Consider the following 17,644-nt stretch of genomic DNA (forward strand, 5'->3'; position numbering starts at 1 on the left):
TGGATACATGGGGAGTACATCCAAAGCTGTGATTGGTGGGACGTGAAGTAGAAGAATGGAGACTCACAGCTTATCAAAAACCTCTTAGACATTCGAGATGAACTAACTCAAAAACAGCGGGCAATGAGAACACCTTAATTGAAACCATAGAAAAATGGGATCCAAATGCTGTAACAACAGAAGCGTACGATCTGTTACGACCCAAGGGTGATATGCATTTCTAGCATAAAAAATATTGAAGGATTTCATCCTCCCAAAGTACTCTATCACAATTTGGAAAGCCATGCAAGGAAGGCTTAATATGGCAGACCGAATTACTCATATTCCTATTTCTAAAATCTGTTGTATATGCAATAAAGATTTCGAATCCAATTCTCACATCTTTTTCAAATGTGCAAGAACCCTTAAAGTTTGGCAATACTTGCGTGAATGGGAAAATTTGAAGCATGTTATGGGTACCTTGCCAAGTGCTATAAAGCACCGTTCTACCAAAGGAAAATGTTCTGCCATCTTCTATAAAGCTTTGGCCCTCCTTTTACCGACTACCACAAATCATATTTGGCACGCAAGGAACAAACTACTTTTTGAGGATGAGCCATTCACAGTAAAAAAGATTGCACTAAATATCATTAATGATATTTACACTATACTATTTCAATCCCACCCAGATGAAATAGTCTGAGCTCATCTTGAAAATAACACCAACACCTTCACCATGCAAATGCTACAATCGGGTAACACACTCCAAACTCATACCCCATGATTCCCCCTACTTTGATTGATATTGCTCACGCTTTATCTGTCATGTAGGGGTTGTTGGTTTGCTGGTTGTATATGGCATGGAAATGCTGGTCACTCAAGGAAAATCTTGGCCACTCCTGAATGGTGAAAAACCTATTGATCGGTGGCGTTCATGGCGAGTGGTACTGGAGGCCTTTGCCCCTTTTTGGATAGCTGTCGGACCTTCACCAATGACCCCCAAGTCTCAATAGTTCCAGCCAAAGGCTGCCTAGACCGTCGAGAGATATCAAAGATCGAGGTGCACCTATGTCAAGCCCAGCTAAGTATGCGCCATGCTGGACTAATCACTTGGGAGTACCTGTGACAGCCCCATAATTGGCTAAAACCCCAATTGATGAATACCTCTATCCTAAGCTCTAATAGACAATCAAGGCGTTAATCCAAAATGTATCTAGTTTTTTACTCATGTTTAATTCAGGGGTGTGTGTGTTGAGGGCCTGCGCTAGGCCTAACCGAGACAAGGCACTTCCCAAAAATCGACAACACTTGAGACATAGATAAATCAAACCCTTTCTTAGTTTGATTTGGGCTATCGAAACACAAAGACACAAATTAAAAGTAATTGTTTCAAATTGCTTTATAACAACAAAATTCCCCTTATGGCATAGGGAATTTTGATAGGTTTTTTTTTCTATCCATAAGTTACCATTTAGGAAACTTCCTCACTTGCCCTCGCCTAATTCACATAGGTGCAAAGAGGCTTATTTCCCCTTGGGTATGCCCAATATACTTTTGCATTATCGCAAATTCTTGTGTAAGATCGGTCTAACGGTCAGACCGGGTCTGACCCGCTTGACCCGACCCGATAATAGAAATAACCGCTATTTTCATTAGTTAACAATGAATGGAAATTGTGGTGCAATGGTTGTGCGGTCTTTCACTCTCTTTTTTCACTAGGTTTCAAAACCCACAACCCCCCATATTTTCAACATTTTTTCTTCGTGCATCTCTTTTATTTATTTCTTTTTCTTGTTCTTGTTCTTTTTAAAAAGTGCATTTTTTTGTTTTTTGTGCGTTTTTTCGTTGATTTTTTCTTTGTGCATCTTTTTTATTTATTTATTTTCCTTGTTCTTTTTCTTTTTGTGTCCGTTTTTTTTTTGTTTCCTCTTTTGTGCAGTTTTTTGGTTTTTTTTGTGTAGCTGGTTTTTTGTTTCTTTTTTTGTGTAATATTTTCAGCATTTTTTCTCTTTTTTTCCTGTGCATTTTTGTTGTTTCTTCGGTACATTTTTTTTCTTTTTTTATTTTTTATTTTTATTCATGAGACTTTGTACTTTTAACTAGGGTTAAGGTACAAATCCACCCCTGAAGTGGAGGCCCCTAAAGCGTATAACCCCCCATTCTCGACCTTGGCAAGAAACGGCCGTTAACTTTCTGGGTTTAAATGCACTATTTTTATGGATTCTGGGGGTGTATTTGGGCCAAGGTCGAGAATGAGGGGTATACACTCTATTTTTTAGCAAATGACGAAATTTAGCAGGATGGCCATCACCGGCCAATGAAGGCGCATCGAACAGACTCCAGGGGCTCCAATTTCACCTGAACCGAGAGAAGCTAGGGCTCGACCATTTTTTTTATCGTGTGTGCGCGAGTAAGGAAAGAGGAAAAGGGGGCGGCAAACCATCTGTATTTGTGGGCGGAGGATTCGGCGATGATGAGAGATGAGAGAAGAGGATGGTGTCAGGGGCAAAGGCGGCGCCGGCCTGACGAGGTGGCGGCCTCACCAGAGTTCAGAGAGAAAGGGGGTGGTGTTGATTTGAAATTGGTGAGAGAGAATGAGAATTATGTGTGCGCAGCCGTGAGTTTGAGGAGATGAGTACCATTTGTTTTTCTGCAATCGGCCGAAAAGTGGTGGCAGGCTGCCATGTCTCCGGTGGTGTGCGGCTGGGGCGGCGCGATGGTGGTCGGAGTTGTGGTGTGCGGTGGTCGGAACAGGAATGGACGGCCGGTTGGGGGGGGGGGTGGAGGGTCGATGGGCAGAGAAAAAAAAAAGTTAACGGCAAGAAACGACCATTAACTTGCTGGGTTTAAATGCACCCTTTTTATAGACCCTGGAGGTGTATTTTGGCCAAGGTCGAGAATGAAGGGATATACGCTTTAGGGGCCTCCACTTTAGGGGTGGATTTGTACCTTAACCATTTCAGCTATTTAGTCAAGTAATTATTGTAGTAAAAAAATATCATTATTGATATGAAGAAATGTAATGTTTCAAAATTATTACATTTATTCACAATAATGTTTATTTTTAGTTATAAGAACTTTTAATTTTAGTTACTTGCTCAAGTAATTATTTTTGTAAGTAAAAGTAATTATTGATGTGAAGAAAAATAATATTATTTTCACTCGCTAGTACTTTTATTATTAACTATTTGGTCAAGTAATTATTATCGTAATTAAAAGTAATTATTGTTACAATGAAATGTGATAAAATTATTATATTTGTTCACGAATTGTTACTTTTATGCATGAGAATCTGTACTTTTAGCTATTTGATCAAATAATTATTATTGTAAGAAAAAGTAATTATTGATATGTATAATACTTTATATCGAATGAGTTAAATACTTATATTAACATAAGTATACATTTTTGCGACCAAATGTATATCTCATGCTTATTGAAAGTAAATATTCCTATTAGGGATCAAGATTTAGTGCTCAGAGTTTAGAATTTAGTTTTCAGGGGTTTAGGGTTTAGAAAATATAATACTTTATATTGAATGAAGTTAAATACTTATATTAACATAAGTATACATTTGTGCAACCAAATGTATATCTTATACTTATTAAAAGTAAATATTCTTATTAGAGTTCAGGATTTAGTGTTCCGAGTTAAATGTTCAAGGTTTAGGGTTTAGGGTTTAGAAAATATAATACTTTATATTGAATGAAGGTAAATACTTATATTAACATAAGTATACATTTGTGCTAACAAATGTATATTTTATACTTATTAAAAGTAACTATTGTCTTAATAAAAAGTAATTATTTATATGAAGAAATATAATATTTCAAAATTATTACTTTTTTCACGAAAATTGTTATTTTACTCAGGAAAACTTGTAAAACTACTTCAATGATAAAAAGTAATGCTTCAAAAAATTATTTTTCTTTTTGTCAATAATTACTTTTTGTCATAATAATAATTATTTGGGAATAATGTAAAAATAAATAAAATACAAACAAAATAAAATAAAAAACCTTGTAAAAAAACCCAAAAAAAAGAAAAAAAAACTGAAGTCGTATATGAAGAAAACAAACAAAAAAAAACGCAAGAAAATAGGCTGGCAGAAAAAAGAGAAAAAGAAAACAAAACAAAATAAAAGGGAAAAAAGGAAAGAAAAAAAACGCAGGTGAAAAAAAGAGGAAGGAAAATAAAACGCAGGCCATTCTAACCTTTGTCCTTTAGGATAAGGCAAACAAGGCGCGAGTTATTGCATCAAAATCTTTAATATAATTGTTTACCACACCACACTTTTGATTTTATTTACCAAAATCTTTAATATAATTGTTTGATGTGGGTCGGGTTGGATCTGACCCGTCAGACCGGTCTTACGCAAGATTAACTATTGTATTATATTTATTTATTTTAGGGTTAATTGCATCAAAATACCTAACCTTTTTCCCAAAATTTGGTTTTTTGACAAACTTTTTAATTGTAGCAAAAAATTTAGCTACGTTTCAATTTATTGCAATGTCCGTCCCGCGTATATTTCCTACCAAATCCATTCATTTCCGGCCAATTTATTTTAGTTACGTTTCAATTTATTGCAATGGATTTGAGACGACAATGTTTCATTATCCGGCACGATATGCCACCTAAGCTTTACGGAGGTCCACCTCAACATGAATTTGGCCGAAAATATACGCGGGACGGACATCGCAATAAATTGAAACGTAGCTAAAATTACTACAATTAAAAAGTTTGTCAAAAAACCAAATTTTGGGAAAAAGTCAGGTATTTTGATGCAATTTACCCTTTATTTTATATGGTATTTTTCATAAAAAAAGAAAAGAAAAGTCAGTAGTATTCACATTGTAAATGTAAAATTAAATAAGTTGAGAAAAGGAATAACAGAATAAAATAAGAAAGAAAAAGGTGAACTAGATAGAATAAGAAGAAACAATAATATTTCCTTCCAAAAAAAAGAAAAGAAGAAACAATAATTTGAGGAGGCATAAGAAAGCAAAAATATATTAATGCTAGAAACTAGTGTATAACCCGTCGAAATTCGACGGGACTTTAAATTTTGATTTAAATTATTTATATTATTTTTAATTAATTTAACTTGATGTAATAGAGTTTACGTTATATTAATTTCAACTATATTCGTCAATTAAATGTTCATTTTTTGCTAGAATAATAAAAAATACTCTTTTATATAAATTTTGTACAATTTTTTTATATTGACAAATAAAAATTAATTTAAGATCCCATATACCATATAAGCATCATCCCATCTCAACTCTATAAGACCAGAGGATCATCAAGAACTCGAAAGACAATATTTAACTTTTGAACGCCAAATTTTTTAGGATTATCTCGTCTGGACCCTGAAACAATATATCTGGCTTTTATGCGTCAATCGTTTGAACATCATTATTTGATACTTTAAATATCATAACTTACTTCTAAACATTATTTTCATTAGGAGCTTGAAAGATCAGGGCTGATTTGTGAGATTATACAATCTGAAGCTTATAAGATCATAACTAACTTTTAAATATCATCTTGTATGGAGCTTGAAAAACCATAACATGATTATGTGCATCATCTCATTTGGAGTTTAAAATACCATAACTAACTTCTAAACATCATCTTGTATGGAGCTTCAAAAACCATAACATAGTTATGTGCATCATCTCATTTGGAGCTTAAAATAGAATAACTGAATTTCAAGCATCATTTCGTTTGGAGTTTGAAAGAATAAAACTGGATAAGCATCATCTTATTTGAAGTTTGAAAGATCATAACTAAGTTTTGAGAATCATCTCGTCTAAGGCTTAACAAATTGATACGAGATTCAAATTATATTATATCAATTTATTTAGTATTTCAATTGGTAAATTTTCATAAAAAAAATCAATGTGGGATGAGAAGATGTAGATAAATAAGAATTAATAAATATGATTTTTTTTTTTTGAGAAATAGGATAGATAAAAATGCATAACTATGGTGATGCTACATAGGAGTATTCCATTTTCTAATTATATATGTGATGATATTAATATTATTATCGTCCCAAACCCATATATATACATATACATATATATATATATATATGTGTGTCTATGTGTGTGTGTGTAATACCAATTAATTTCTTGAATTTATTTAAATTTATAAAATATGTATATAAATAAACAAAATATAAATCAATAATTGGTTAATGATGTCGACAAAATTTACACGAATAATCATCTCATTAGTTACTCCAAAATATCTCTATCCTTAAAAACTTCTGGATTGAATGTAGTATGCAATATACTCCCTTCGTTCCATGAAGCAAGACCAAGTTCTTTTCGGCACGCGAATTAAGAAATTGGTATTTTGTGTGTTAAGTGTGGTAGGTGAAAAAGTGAAAAGGTGAATAAAGAGTAAATTTTTTGCTACTTTTAGAAACTGGTCTTGCTTCGTGGGACAGACCAAAAAGGAAACTTGATCTTGCTTCATGGGACGGAGGGAGTATATTGTAATTTTTTTCTTTTCATTACATCAATTTTTATTATTGTAATTTTTTTTATTTTTTCAATATACATTTCAAATTAATATATTAAGTTAAAACTATTTTTAAATTATATTTATAGATATGATAATTGAGTTGATATCAGTTTTATATAAATATAAAAGTTTAAAGTTTCCCGTGCATTGCACGGTGTGCAAATGCTAGTATTACTTTAAACCTCAAATTATTTTTACACTATCAATTATATCCTTAATTATAGATTTTTTTTACAAACCTTGAATTATTAATTTTGTATCAATTGCACCACTCGTCTATTTTTTTGGCTCTGAAAATTTGACGTGGCTCGCCGGATGTTATGATTATTCAAAATCAATCATTTTTTAACATGCTTTATACTCCATAAAACAACATCATTATATGCTTTATTAATTGAAAATTTAAGGAGTGAAAAATGGATGAAGGGTACAATTAATACAAAATCGATAGTTTAAGTCTTAAAAAATATTTTTCAATAGTTCAAGATATAATTAATTGTGTGAACATAATTTGGGGTTTAAAGTAATATTTACCGTTATATCTAATCCTTTTATATATATATATTCTCTAGTAGTCATAGACTACTATAAATTAGATATAGGATTGAAGAATATATGGATAAAAATGATTAAAATAAGGACATAAGAAAAATAAAAATAGAGAATAGAGAAAATCGTATAATCATCCATGACAATTTCTAAAATCCGGAAAATATTTTCTTCTATTTATTTGCTCAAATATATATATATATATATATATATATATATATATTTGCTCAAATATTTAGCATATGGAGAAATGAAATTCTACATTTCTTCAAGTTACACCAACTTGATAATTTTATGAAATTAAATATTCTATAATCTATATCTATACTATATTAAAAAGGCAGTTTCCAATTTGAAATCAATTTCAAATTAATTTCAAAATTAAGTTGCAATTTTGTAGTTATAATAAAATTGAAGGTTGGTCCATTGTGAAAAACGATGAAGCTTCTCTCCTCTCTGCGTGTGAAACCCTAGTTCGCCGTCTTTGTTTCTCATGGACTCCGGCCAACTTGACAGGTCGGGCCTCAATCTTCCGGTGATCTCTAACAACTTTTCTCGCAACTCTCCACCAAGGAACTCCTTCCCGGGTAACCCTAGTTTGCAACCTTCGACTCTTATGTCTTCCCCTCCGAGGTTCGAAGCCGGTACTTCTACTGTTGTGGTTACTGCTACCCCCAGAGCTTCTGCGCCGACGGATCCAAACACTAGGGTTACCGCCAACCCTAACCCTAGTTCTACGACGGGCTGTGAAAACGGCGCGGGAAACCCTAAACCGGCGTACGCGGAAGTGGCTGCTCCTAAAGGCAAGAAACCGGACGTCCCTGCGCATCGCTTTCAAGCCTTTTCACACAAGAAGGAAGGAGATATTGTGACCGTCTCGATTCCACAGGATTTTTACCAGAAACAAGTTGCTTCTTTTCAATATGCCCTCATTGGACGTATGATTCTGCGGAAAGGAGATAAGCCGAAGCCTATCGCGGAAATAAAAAAGGAATTGCAACTCATTTGGAAAGTCTCAGACTGGCAGTGTATTCCCATGGGGAAGGGGTTTTTCACGATCAAATTTAAGTGCATGGAAGATAAGAAGATAGCGAAATCGAAGTCGGTGATCGAGCTTTCTTCTGGATACATTAGACTCCGCGAATGGACCAAATTTTTTGATCCTTACAAGGAATCTTCTTCGTTGGCACAAATATGGGTTCGGATCTACAACCTGCCCTTGGAATTCTGGCACCCTAAAGTCATTGCTGTGGTTGGGCGTGCGGTCGGACATCCTATACGTATGGATAGTAGTTCAGTGTCGGGGGAAGTCGGACACTTCGCGCGTATTCTGATTGAAGTTGATCTTGCCTTGCCCCTTCTTGATGGGGTTTATGTGGATGAAGGAACCTCTTCCTGTTTTGTGGAGTTCAGCTACGAGTCTATTCCGCCTTTTTGTTCTCACTGCAGAATCACTGGGCACACAGCGGATAAGTGCAAAAGGAAACTGAAGGTCAATCCGAATATTATGGAGGGCCAACGGCGGGCGGATACGGTTGCTATACCTTCCTGGCAACCGAAGGAGACGACTGAGGAGATCGTCGACACTGAGGACGAAACGAATAAGGAGAACCTTGCTGTGGACACTACTGAGAAAAACCCTTCGGTGGCTCCTTCACCTTCGACCAATGATAAGGTGGATGCTGGGATTAATTTGAGCCCCCAATCCAATCGCTTCAATGCCCTAACTGGCTTCCATGAAGAGGTGCAGGGAGATTGTTCGTTTGAAGGGGCAGACAAGGTGGAGTTAAATTCGATGACTGGTCTGAATCCCTTGGCGTTGGTTACTAAACCTGTGGACACTTCACAGCCTTTCCAAATTGAAGAATTCCAGGGAAAGATTATTGATCCGGGCGCCGGGGTTGCGGAGAAGCGGGATCAGTTGAAAAATGACGAGGACTTGAAAGTTATAGCAGCTGAGCAGGCGTTAAAAATTCAAAGACTGGAGGATTACATTAACGCTCGAGAGGCTAGAGAGGCGGAGGGAGAGACGATCGGGCATGTTAAAAAAGGACGGGGAAGACCCCCAGGCATTGGAAGGGGGAGAGGGGCTCGGCCTCCTATTTCACAGGTTACGGAGGAAAGTATAAAACATCGTTTAAGGCAGAAGGCCGAACTAGGGTTGACGCCAACGAGATTTGTGGTGGATGATTCTGGCTCAGCCCCTATTACGACCATGCACAATGTGACGGTGAGATCGTGGGCCTCGAAAGTTGAAGCGGGCGAGCACCCGTTTTCTGATCCTATCATTTAATGAACGTCATGGTTTGGAACATCCGAGGGCTTACGGATGATTCTAAGCTCCTTCTTAAAGAGCATTGCTGCTCTTTTAAGCCTCTTATTTTGGGGTTGCTGGAGCCCAAAACTGATTTTAATAAGGTCCCGCATTCGTTCTAGGAGGTCGCTTCACTTGGTTCCTCTTCACCAAAATTATCGGCCTTCTATGCGTTCCAACATCTGGATTTTTATGCAACCTTCTTTAGTTGCTAATGTTGTCTTTTCTTCTCCTCAAGTGGCTATTGTTGACTGCTCTTGGCAGAATATGGTTTTCCGTCTGGCTATTATTCATGGATCTAACGATCCTTGTGAGCGTCGGACTCTCTGGACTATTCTTCTTCATTTTGCTCATGGCAACACGGTCTTCATCGGCGATTTTAATGCGATCAAAGGGTCGCATGAGAGGATTAGTGGGGTTCTGCCGCCTAGGGGGCTTGCAGAGACTTCTGCCGCTTCATTGATGATTCGGGTTTTATCGAATCTCCCACTTCTGGTCTTCGATTCACTTGGTCTGGGCGCAGACTTCTGCCTCATCATGTGGAATCTCGTCTCGATAGAGCCCTTTTCTCCACTTCTTTTGCAAATCTCTGGGGTTCGATAAACACGCATGCTCTTCCTCGTGCTACTTCGGACCACTCCCCCATCGTCTTACAGTGCCGCTTTGCTGCTCCCCCGGCTAAGAGATCTTTTAAATTCTTTAACATGTGGACGTCTCATCCGAACTTCATGGATGTCGTGGCTGATTCTTGGAATATGGGAGTCGATGTGCGATGCCCTATGTTATCTGTTATGTTGAAATTGAAGCGCTTGAAGGGGGTTTTACGTAACTGGAACAAGTCGGTGTTTGGGAACGTGGATTCTGCCATCGACCAAACTCAAAGAGACTTGGAAGATATTCAGGCGACTATTGCTGATTTGGGCTATAATGATAGCAGGTTTGATGCGGAAGTCAGTTGTGAAGCTAAGCTTAATAGATTTCTGTCGCAAAAAAGCAGTCTCCTTCAGCAGAAGAGTAGAGTGACGTGGCTCACGGATGGGGATAAAAATACGAGCTTTTTCCATAACATGCTCAAGTTTAGAAAAGATAAGCTTCATATTGGGCACCTGCGGATTGGCAATGATATTGTTTATGATTCGAACGTCATAGAGCAGCATATTATTGGTCATTTCTCCTCGTTATTCACTAACGGGGACTCTCATGTGGTGGAGTTGGCAGCTATCGAAGCTAACGTGGATATGGTTATCACGGAGGAACAGAATAGAGGGCTAATTGTAATTCCGGATGACATGGAGATTACTGCGGCTGTCTTTAGTTTGGATGGAAAGAGTTCTCCTGGACCGGATGGGTTTTCCGGGTTGTTTTTTCAAAACTCCTGGAGTCTGATCAAGAATGACATGATAAAGGCGGTACAGAGCTTCTTCCTGCACACGTCCTTGCCTGCGGGGTGTAATTCTAACACTTTGATTTTGATTCCGAAAAAAGATCTGGTGGACTCGGTTTCTGATCTTAGGCCCATTGTCTTGGCTAATTTTCTGTTCAAAATCATCTCCAAGGTCCTTGCTTCAAGGCTCAGTTCAATTGCGGCTGCTTCCGTTTCCCCAAATCAGTTTGGTTTTATTTCGGGGAGATCTATTCATGATTGCATCGCGATGGGTTCGGAAGGTTTCAATACTATGAATCGTGTTAATCGCGGATCGAACTTTGCCTGTAAAATCGACATCCATAAGGCTTTTGACACCATGCGTTGGGACTTTATTATTGCTGCTCTCCGTACTATGGGGTACCATGATCAGTTCATTCGCTGGATCGAGGTGATCTTTGAGTCGGCTCGTATCTCTATTTTGTATAATGGGAGGCTTAGTGGTTACTTCGCCTGCTCTCGTGGGGTTAGGCAGGGAGATCCTTTATCCCCTATCCTTTTTGGTATCGCCGAGGATGTTCTTAGCCACATTATCCGGAATTGCGTTGCTTCGCGTCATTTGGTGCCCATGGGCTTTGACAGAATGTCGGATTTTCCTACTCATTTACTCTATGCTGACGATGTGCTTATTTTTTGCCGTGCTTCTGTCAGGAATGCGAAGAAAATTAAACATATCTTGGATTTCTATGGGGAGCTTTCGGGTCAAATTTGCAGCCAAGCGAAGTCGAGAATTTTCTTTGGTCGTGGGGTTTCGTTTGCTATGACGCAGGGAATTAATAGGGTCTTGGGCTTCACTCAGGGATCTCTACCGACCACGTATTTGGGCGTCCCTCTCTTTATTGGGAGACCGCGCGCTTCTTATTTCATGAGCATCAAAGACAGGATTGTGCAGAAATTTTCTAGATGGAAGGGATTACAGTTGTCCATGGCGGGGCGTCTCTGTCTGGTTAACTCGGTTATTAGAAGCTCTATTGTTCACTCGATGATGGTCTTTCGCTGGCCAAGATCGCTGCTCCATGAACTGGATAGAAGTTGCCGCAATTTCATTTGGTCGGGCACCATCGATAAAAAGCCTACCTGTGCCGTGAGCTGGGATCGTTGTTGCGCCCCCAAGGAGGAAGGAGTCCTCGGCGTTCGGTCTTTCGCTGTGATGAATCGCTGCTACATGATGAAAATGGCTTGGAAGCTGTTAAAGGGTGAGGATTTTGTTTTCAGAATTCTCCGATCTCGCTATCTGAATAGTTTTGGCTTGGCAAAGACGTCGGTGGTGGGATCTTCGTTTTGGTTGAGTGTTAAGCCGGAGGTTGATGAGTTAGTGGAGAATTCTTATGCTCTGGTGGGTAATGGGAAGCACACTCGCTTTTGGACGGACGACTGGCTCGGTTACAAAATTTGTGATAAGATTGCCATTCCTTCTTTCATGCATGAGTTTTTGCATCAATCGGTGGCGGACTACTTTTTCGAAGGTGTTTGGCATTTCTCAGCGAATTTCATCGAGCACTATCCTGAGGTGGTGGTGGATATCATTACCTGTCAGCTTGTTGGGGAGGACGATGGTCGATTTTGGAAACCATCTCTCCGTGGAGATGTGACTGCGGCTTTGGCCTTCGCTCAAATTGGCCATCGTTTCCCTAAAGTCAATTGGGGTTCTTGGATTTGGAATAAAGTTATTCCGGTAAGGCGGTCGATCACCTGCTGGCGTATCATTCATGGACGCCTTCCAACAATGGACAAATTGGTCAGGAATGGTCTTATTGCTCCAAATCGCTGCAGTTTGTGCATGGCGGATGCGGAGACTCTCAACCACATTTTCTGGAGTTGTCCTAGTGTGACTCCAATCTGGATTGAGTTCCTCACGTGGTTTCAAATGCCACACCTTATGGCTTGTGCAGACATCCACTCTTTCTTGGTACAGACTTGGCAAGCCTCTTTCTGTTCTCTTATTCAGAATTTTTGGAAGTTGGGGATTGCTAATATTCTGTGGTGTATTTGGTCGTTACGCAATAAAGCGATTTTTGAGGATCGACCCTTTGAGCAGCGGCGCGTTTTAGCGTTCGCAAAGGCTTCCTTCAAAGAGGTGGATGAGGCGTTCTCTAAACTTGGTCATACTTCTAATTTATGGTCTGATTATATGATCACTCGCTCTATCGGAGTCTCGGTGCGTGCTGCCCCGCCTCCGGATTTTATTAGCGTCAGCTGGTGGCCGCCTGTGGAGGATTGGATCAAGGTCAATACGGACGGGGCAGCGTCGGGTGCCCCGGGAGACATCGCAACTGGGGGGGTTTATCGTGACAAGTTTTGTGTCGTTAGAGGCTGTTTTCACTTGAAAGGTGGCAAGGGTTATGCTTTTGAGGCGGAACTTCTGGCGGTTATTACCGCGGTCGCCATTGCGCACTCGAGAGGGTGGCACAAACTTTGGTTGGAAGCGGATTCGTTATACGTGGTGAAGCTGCTGGAAGATCGCTCGTTGGCGGTTCCTTGGCGTTTTTATGCGGCTTGGAAGGCCACTTTAGCTAGACTCAACGAGATCACTTTTCGTGTCTCTCATATTTTCCGTGAAGGGAATGTCGTCGCTGATGCTATGGCTAATTTAATGCAGCCGGAGGGCTGGTGGCCGTTTGGGATTGAGGCCATTCGAAAGCTTGCTATTGCTGACATCGCAACGCATAGTTTCTCTAGGAAGGTTCGGTGATGTTGTTGGCTGTGGTTGATGTTGGCGGTCTGCTGCGGTTGCTGCTGTTCTTTGGCTGGTGGGGTGGTCGTCTCGCGCTGGTGGGGTCTGGGCGGGATGGGCCTGCTGCTGGTGTGGCTGTCGACTTGTGCTGCTGCGTGTCGTCTGTTTTTGTGGTTCGCTCGGAGGCTGGTCTGAGCCTCGGGTTTGGTAGTGCGTGGTTTGGGTCTTCTTGTTTCTGTCAGGTGGAGCCGGGGTAGCTTGGGGGTGATGGTCAGGCCGGAGCTCTCGAAGCTACTCCTCCCGCTCCCTTGACGTTTTGCGGTTTCTTTACGAGTACTCTTTTTCCGCTTTCGGGTTTTCCCTACGGGGTTTTTCTTCAAATCGGTTTTAACGAGGCTCGGCCCTTAGTTTGCTTCTTTGTGCTCTCAAGGGTGTTCCGTTTGTTTTCCTTTTTTTTTTAATAAAACTCCATTTCATATAATAAAATTGAAGGTTTATGTTTAAACTATATTTTTCTTTTTATTTTCTATTTCTTTAACTTCTTATTTGTTGTTTTATTTCTTTCCAAAATTATGAAATTCGATTAATTATAAAATATTTAATATACCTATCAAATTAAAGATCACGATAAGAGCTTTAATTTGATATATTTTATGTAAATATTTGATTTAAAATGTACAAATTAAATTTGTTTATTATAATTTTATAAATTTATCTCTCCTCTTTCATCATTTTGAAAAAATGTATTTTAAATTCTTTTTTATTAGTATTTTTTAACTTTTTTTCTTGCTTTTCATAATATCAAATTTTATAATTGTAAATTCTTTTTTTATTTTTTAATATTCAATTCAAATATATTTAGTTAAAATTAATTTTTAATATATTTATGAGTATGATAATTGAATTAGTATTAACTTTTATATATAAAAAAATAAAAGATATTTTCTCGTGCGTTGCATGGGATGCAAATGCTAGTTATATTAAAAAGACAATTCCCAATTTGAAATCAATTTCAAAATTGAATGGCAATTTTGAAGTTATAATAAATTTGAAAGTTACTTTGTAAACTATATTTTTTCTTTAACTTCTTATTTTTTATTTTATTTCTTTCCAAAATCGTGAAATTCGATTGGTTATAAAATATTTAATATCGATATCAAATTAAAGATCACGATAAGAGCTTTAATTTGATATATTTTACGTAAATATTTGATTTAAAATGTAAAAGTTATATTTGTTTAAATACTATTTTTTTTTAAAAAAAATCTCTCTCCTCTCTCATCTTTTTGAATAAATTTATTTTTTAATTATTTTTTATTAATTTTAGTTTTTCTTGTCTTTTTTACATTTCATAATATCAAAATTTATAATTGTGAGTTCTTCTTTATTTTTTATTCAATCAATATTTAATTGAAATATATTCAGTTAAAATTAAATTTTTATTATATTTATAAGTATGATAATTAAATTAGTATTACTTTAATATAAATATAAAAATTTATATTTTTCCGTTCATTGCACGGGGTGTAAATGCTAGTTAAAATTAAATCATTTACTTAGCTAGACATCTTAATAATAGATCAAAATAATATTTTCAATAAAAATAAAATTATTTATTTGGCCAACTAATTAACTGACCAAATTTAATTTGAGGTGCAAAATAATTCAGGGATGGGAAAATACATATTATATCTACTCCTTTTATATATGTTCTCTAGTAATGATAGACTACTATAAATTTGATGTGGTATTGGAGAAGATATGGATAAAAATGATTAAAAATAAGGAATAGAGAAAATCGTATAATCATACATGTTAATTTTTTCTAAGAGAAGTATATTGATTTTATCTTATACTATCAGTTTAAAAGTTTATGTTTCATAATTCTAATAATTTTTCAAATATTTTCTTCTAATTATTTGCTCAAATATTTAGCATACGAAGAAATGCAATTCTATATTTCTTCAAGTCATTTTATATATGTTCTCTAGTAGGCATACACTACTATATGTTTATTTGGAGGTGCAAATACTTGAAATATGGGAAAATACACATTGTATCTAATCATTTTATATATGTTCTCTAGTAGGCATACACTACTATAAATTTGATGTGGGATTGGATAAAAAATAATTAAAATGAGGACTTGAGATGAATAAAATTAAAAAATAGAGAAAATCATATAATCATGACAATTTTTTCTAAGGGGATACATCAGTTTAAAAATTTATGTTTCAAAAATTATAAAAATCTAGCAAATATTTTCTAATTATTTGCTCAAATATTTAACATATGGAGAAATGCAATTCTACGATTCTTCAAATTACGTCAACTTACAATTTTGTGAACTTAAATATTTTCTAATTAAAAAAAATCAATTACTTAGCCAATTAGCATTGACGTTTTAATAATTGATAAAAACAAATTTTTCAATAAAAATAAAACTATTTATTTGGCCAACTAATTAATAAATCAAATTTAATTAAATGTGCAAAATAATTGAGGGATGGAGAAATACACATTATATCTAATCCTTTTATATGTGTTCTCTAGTAGTCATTGACTACTATAAATTCAATGTGGGATGAGAGAATGTATAGATTAGAATGATTAAATGAGGATTTAAGATAAATTAGAATAGAAAATAGAGGATGTGCCACATAGGATCTTGAATTAAGGGGAGTCCTTGAATATGTAATCTATTAAATAATAGATAGATAGATAGATATGTATGATGAGCTGGCCATGTCCCTATTGAACCCATGGACCACTCATGGTTCCACTAGGCTGACTAATTTTTATTGTCACAACCGTAATTTAATTTGTGTGTACCAAATAAGTAGGTAATCTTATTGCACAATAAACAACACTCAAGGTAGTGTGGAGCCTCACGCTCGCTTTAAAGATTGTACATTCCCTTTGAATGTGGTCTTTTTGGCATTACTTTGCACTCAAATCTAAAAATTCCCTCGTTTTATTTTTGGTATATGGAATGGATATATGCAATATAAGTTCGAAAATTAAAATATATATATATATATATATATAATTATTCAAAATTAAAATACTAGACAGAAAATGATTCTAGTCAAGAAAAAAATATAAGATAACAAATGAAGTTTATTATTCATTATATTTTTTTAAAAAATTATAAGAAGTATCTAATATATAATCAAATAAGCAACCCGCACACAGGCGATACATCACACCACACAAAGGTGAGAAAATAACTGCACACAGGTGTGCGCGTGTTAGCCAAGCGATAATGAGTTAATGCCTAAGGCCAAAGGTTTTGGGTTCGAGTCCCCGTGACACGGCCTTTTAATTTCTTTATTTAATATTGTAAATTTATCAAAATAATAATAATAATACATGCGGGACCTATACACCACACAAATATGGTAAAATAACCACACGAAGGACGAGATTAAACCTAAGACCTATCACAAAGGAGATCACTGCCCACATAAAAATGAAAAAAAATATCCGATAAAAGTGGGAACACTACCCGCACGCAAATGAGATTAAACTACCCACACAAAAGTAGGAAAATTACCCGAGACTTTTACACTACATAAAGGTGAAAAATTACCTCAAAACAGACGAGATTGAATTCAAAACTCCTCATAAAACAGAATCTTTAAATGTCTCATTGTTACCACTTGAGCTAGGCCTCATTAGCATTTATTATTCGTTACTTATTACCTCAAAGTAGACATAGTTTAAAATGAAAAGAATGCGTTATATGCTAGAAGCTACTCCCTTTCTTCCATCGACTTATTAGCGTTTATTATTCGTTACTTATTACCTCAAAGCAAAAATAGTTTAAAATGAAAAGAATGTGTTATCTGCTAGAAGCTACTCCCTTTCTTCCATGGACTTTAACTTGTACTAGTAGTATTTTTTTAAAGTTGTTTTATTTGATTTGACGTATTGTTTGTTTTATATTATTAAAATTAAATATGGACTTATACATATGTGTACTATATTAAATATAAATATGTACATTTTTATACTATATTTTATTCTTTTAAATAATTATATTAAAAAGAAATGCTAAATCAAATTGGATGGAGGGATTAATTTTGATTCAAAATTTAGAAAATCCGTGTTATGAGAGTAAAAAATTGGTGGAAAAGTAAAAACATACACATGTTACTACTATTTG

At 36.2% G+C, this 17,644-nt stretch overlaps 1 protein-coding gene across 1 annotated transcript; it reads left to right on the top strand.

Moving 5' to 3' along the window:
* The first annotated feature begins 10,083 nt into the window (after positions 1 to 10,083).
* LOC131010680 (uncharacterized) lies at positions 10,084 to 13,494 on the top strand. The gene has a single exon (XM_057938375.1). It carries the CDS (start codon positions 10,084 to 10,086, stop codon positions 13,492 to 13,494), a length of 3,411 nt encoding a protein of 1,136 aa, XP_057794358.1.
* The last annotated feature ends 4,150 nt before the right edge of the window (positions 13,495 to 17,644 follow it).

The sequence above is a fragment of the Salvia miltiorrhiza genome, chromosome 1 (assembly GCF_028751815.1).
Source record: "Salvia miltiorrhiza cultivar Shanhuang (shh) chromosome 1, IMPLAD_Smil_shh, whole genome shotgun sequence".
In the NCBI taxonomy this organism is placed as follows: domain Eukaryota; kingdom Viridiplantae; phylum Streptophyta; class Magnoliopsida; order Lamiales; family Lamiaceae; genus Salvia; species Salvia miltiorrhiza.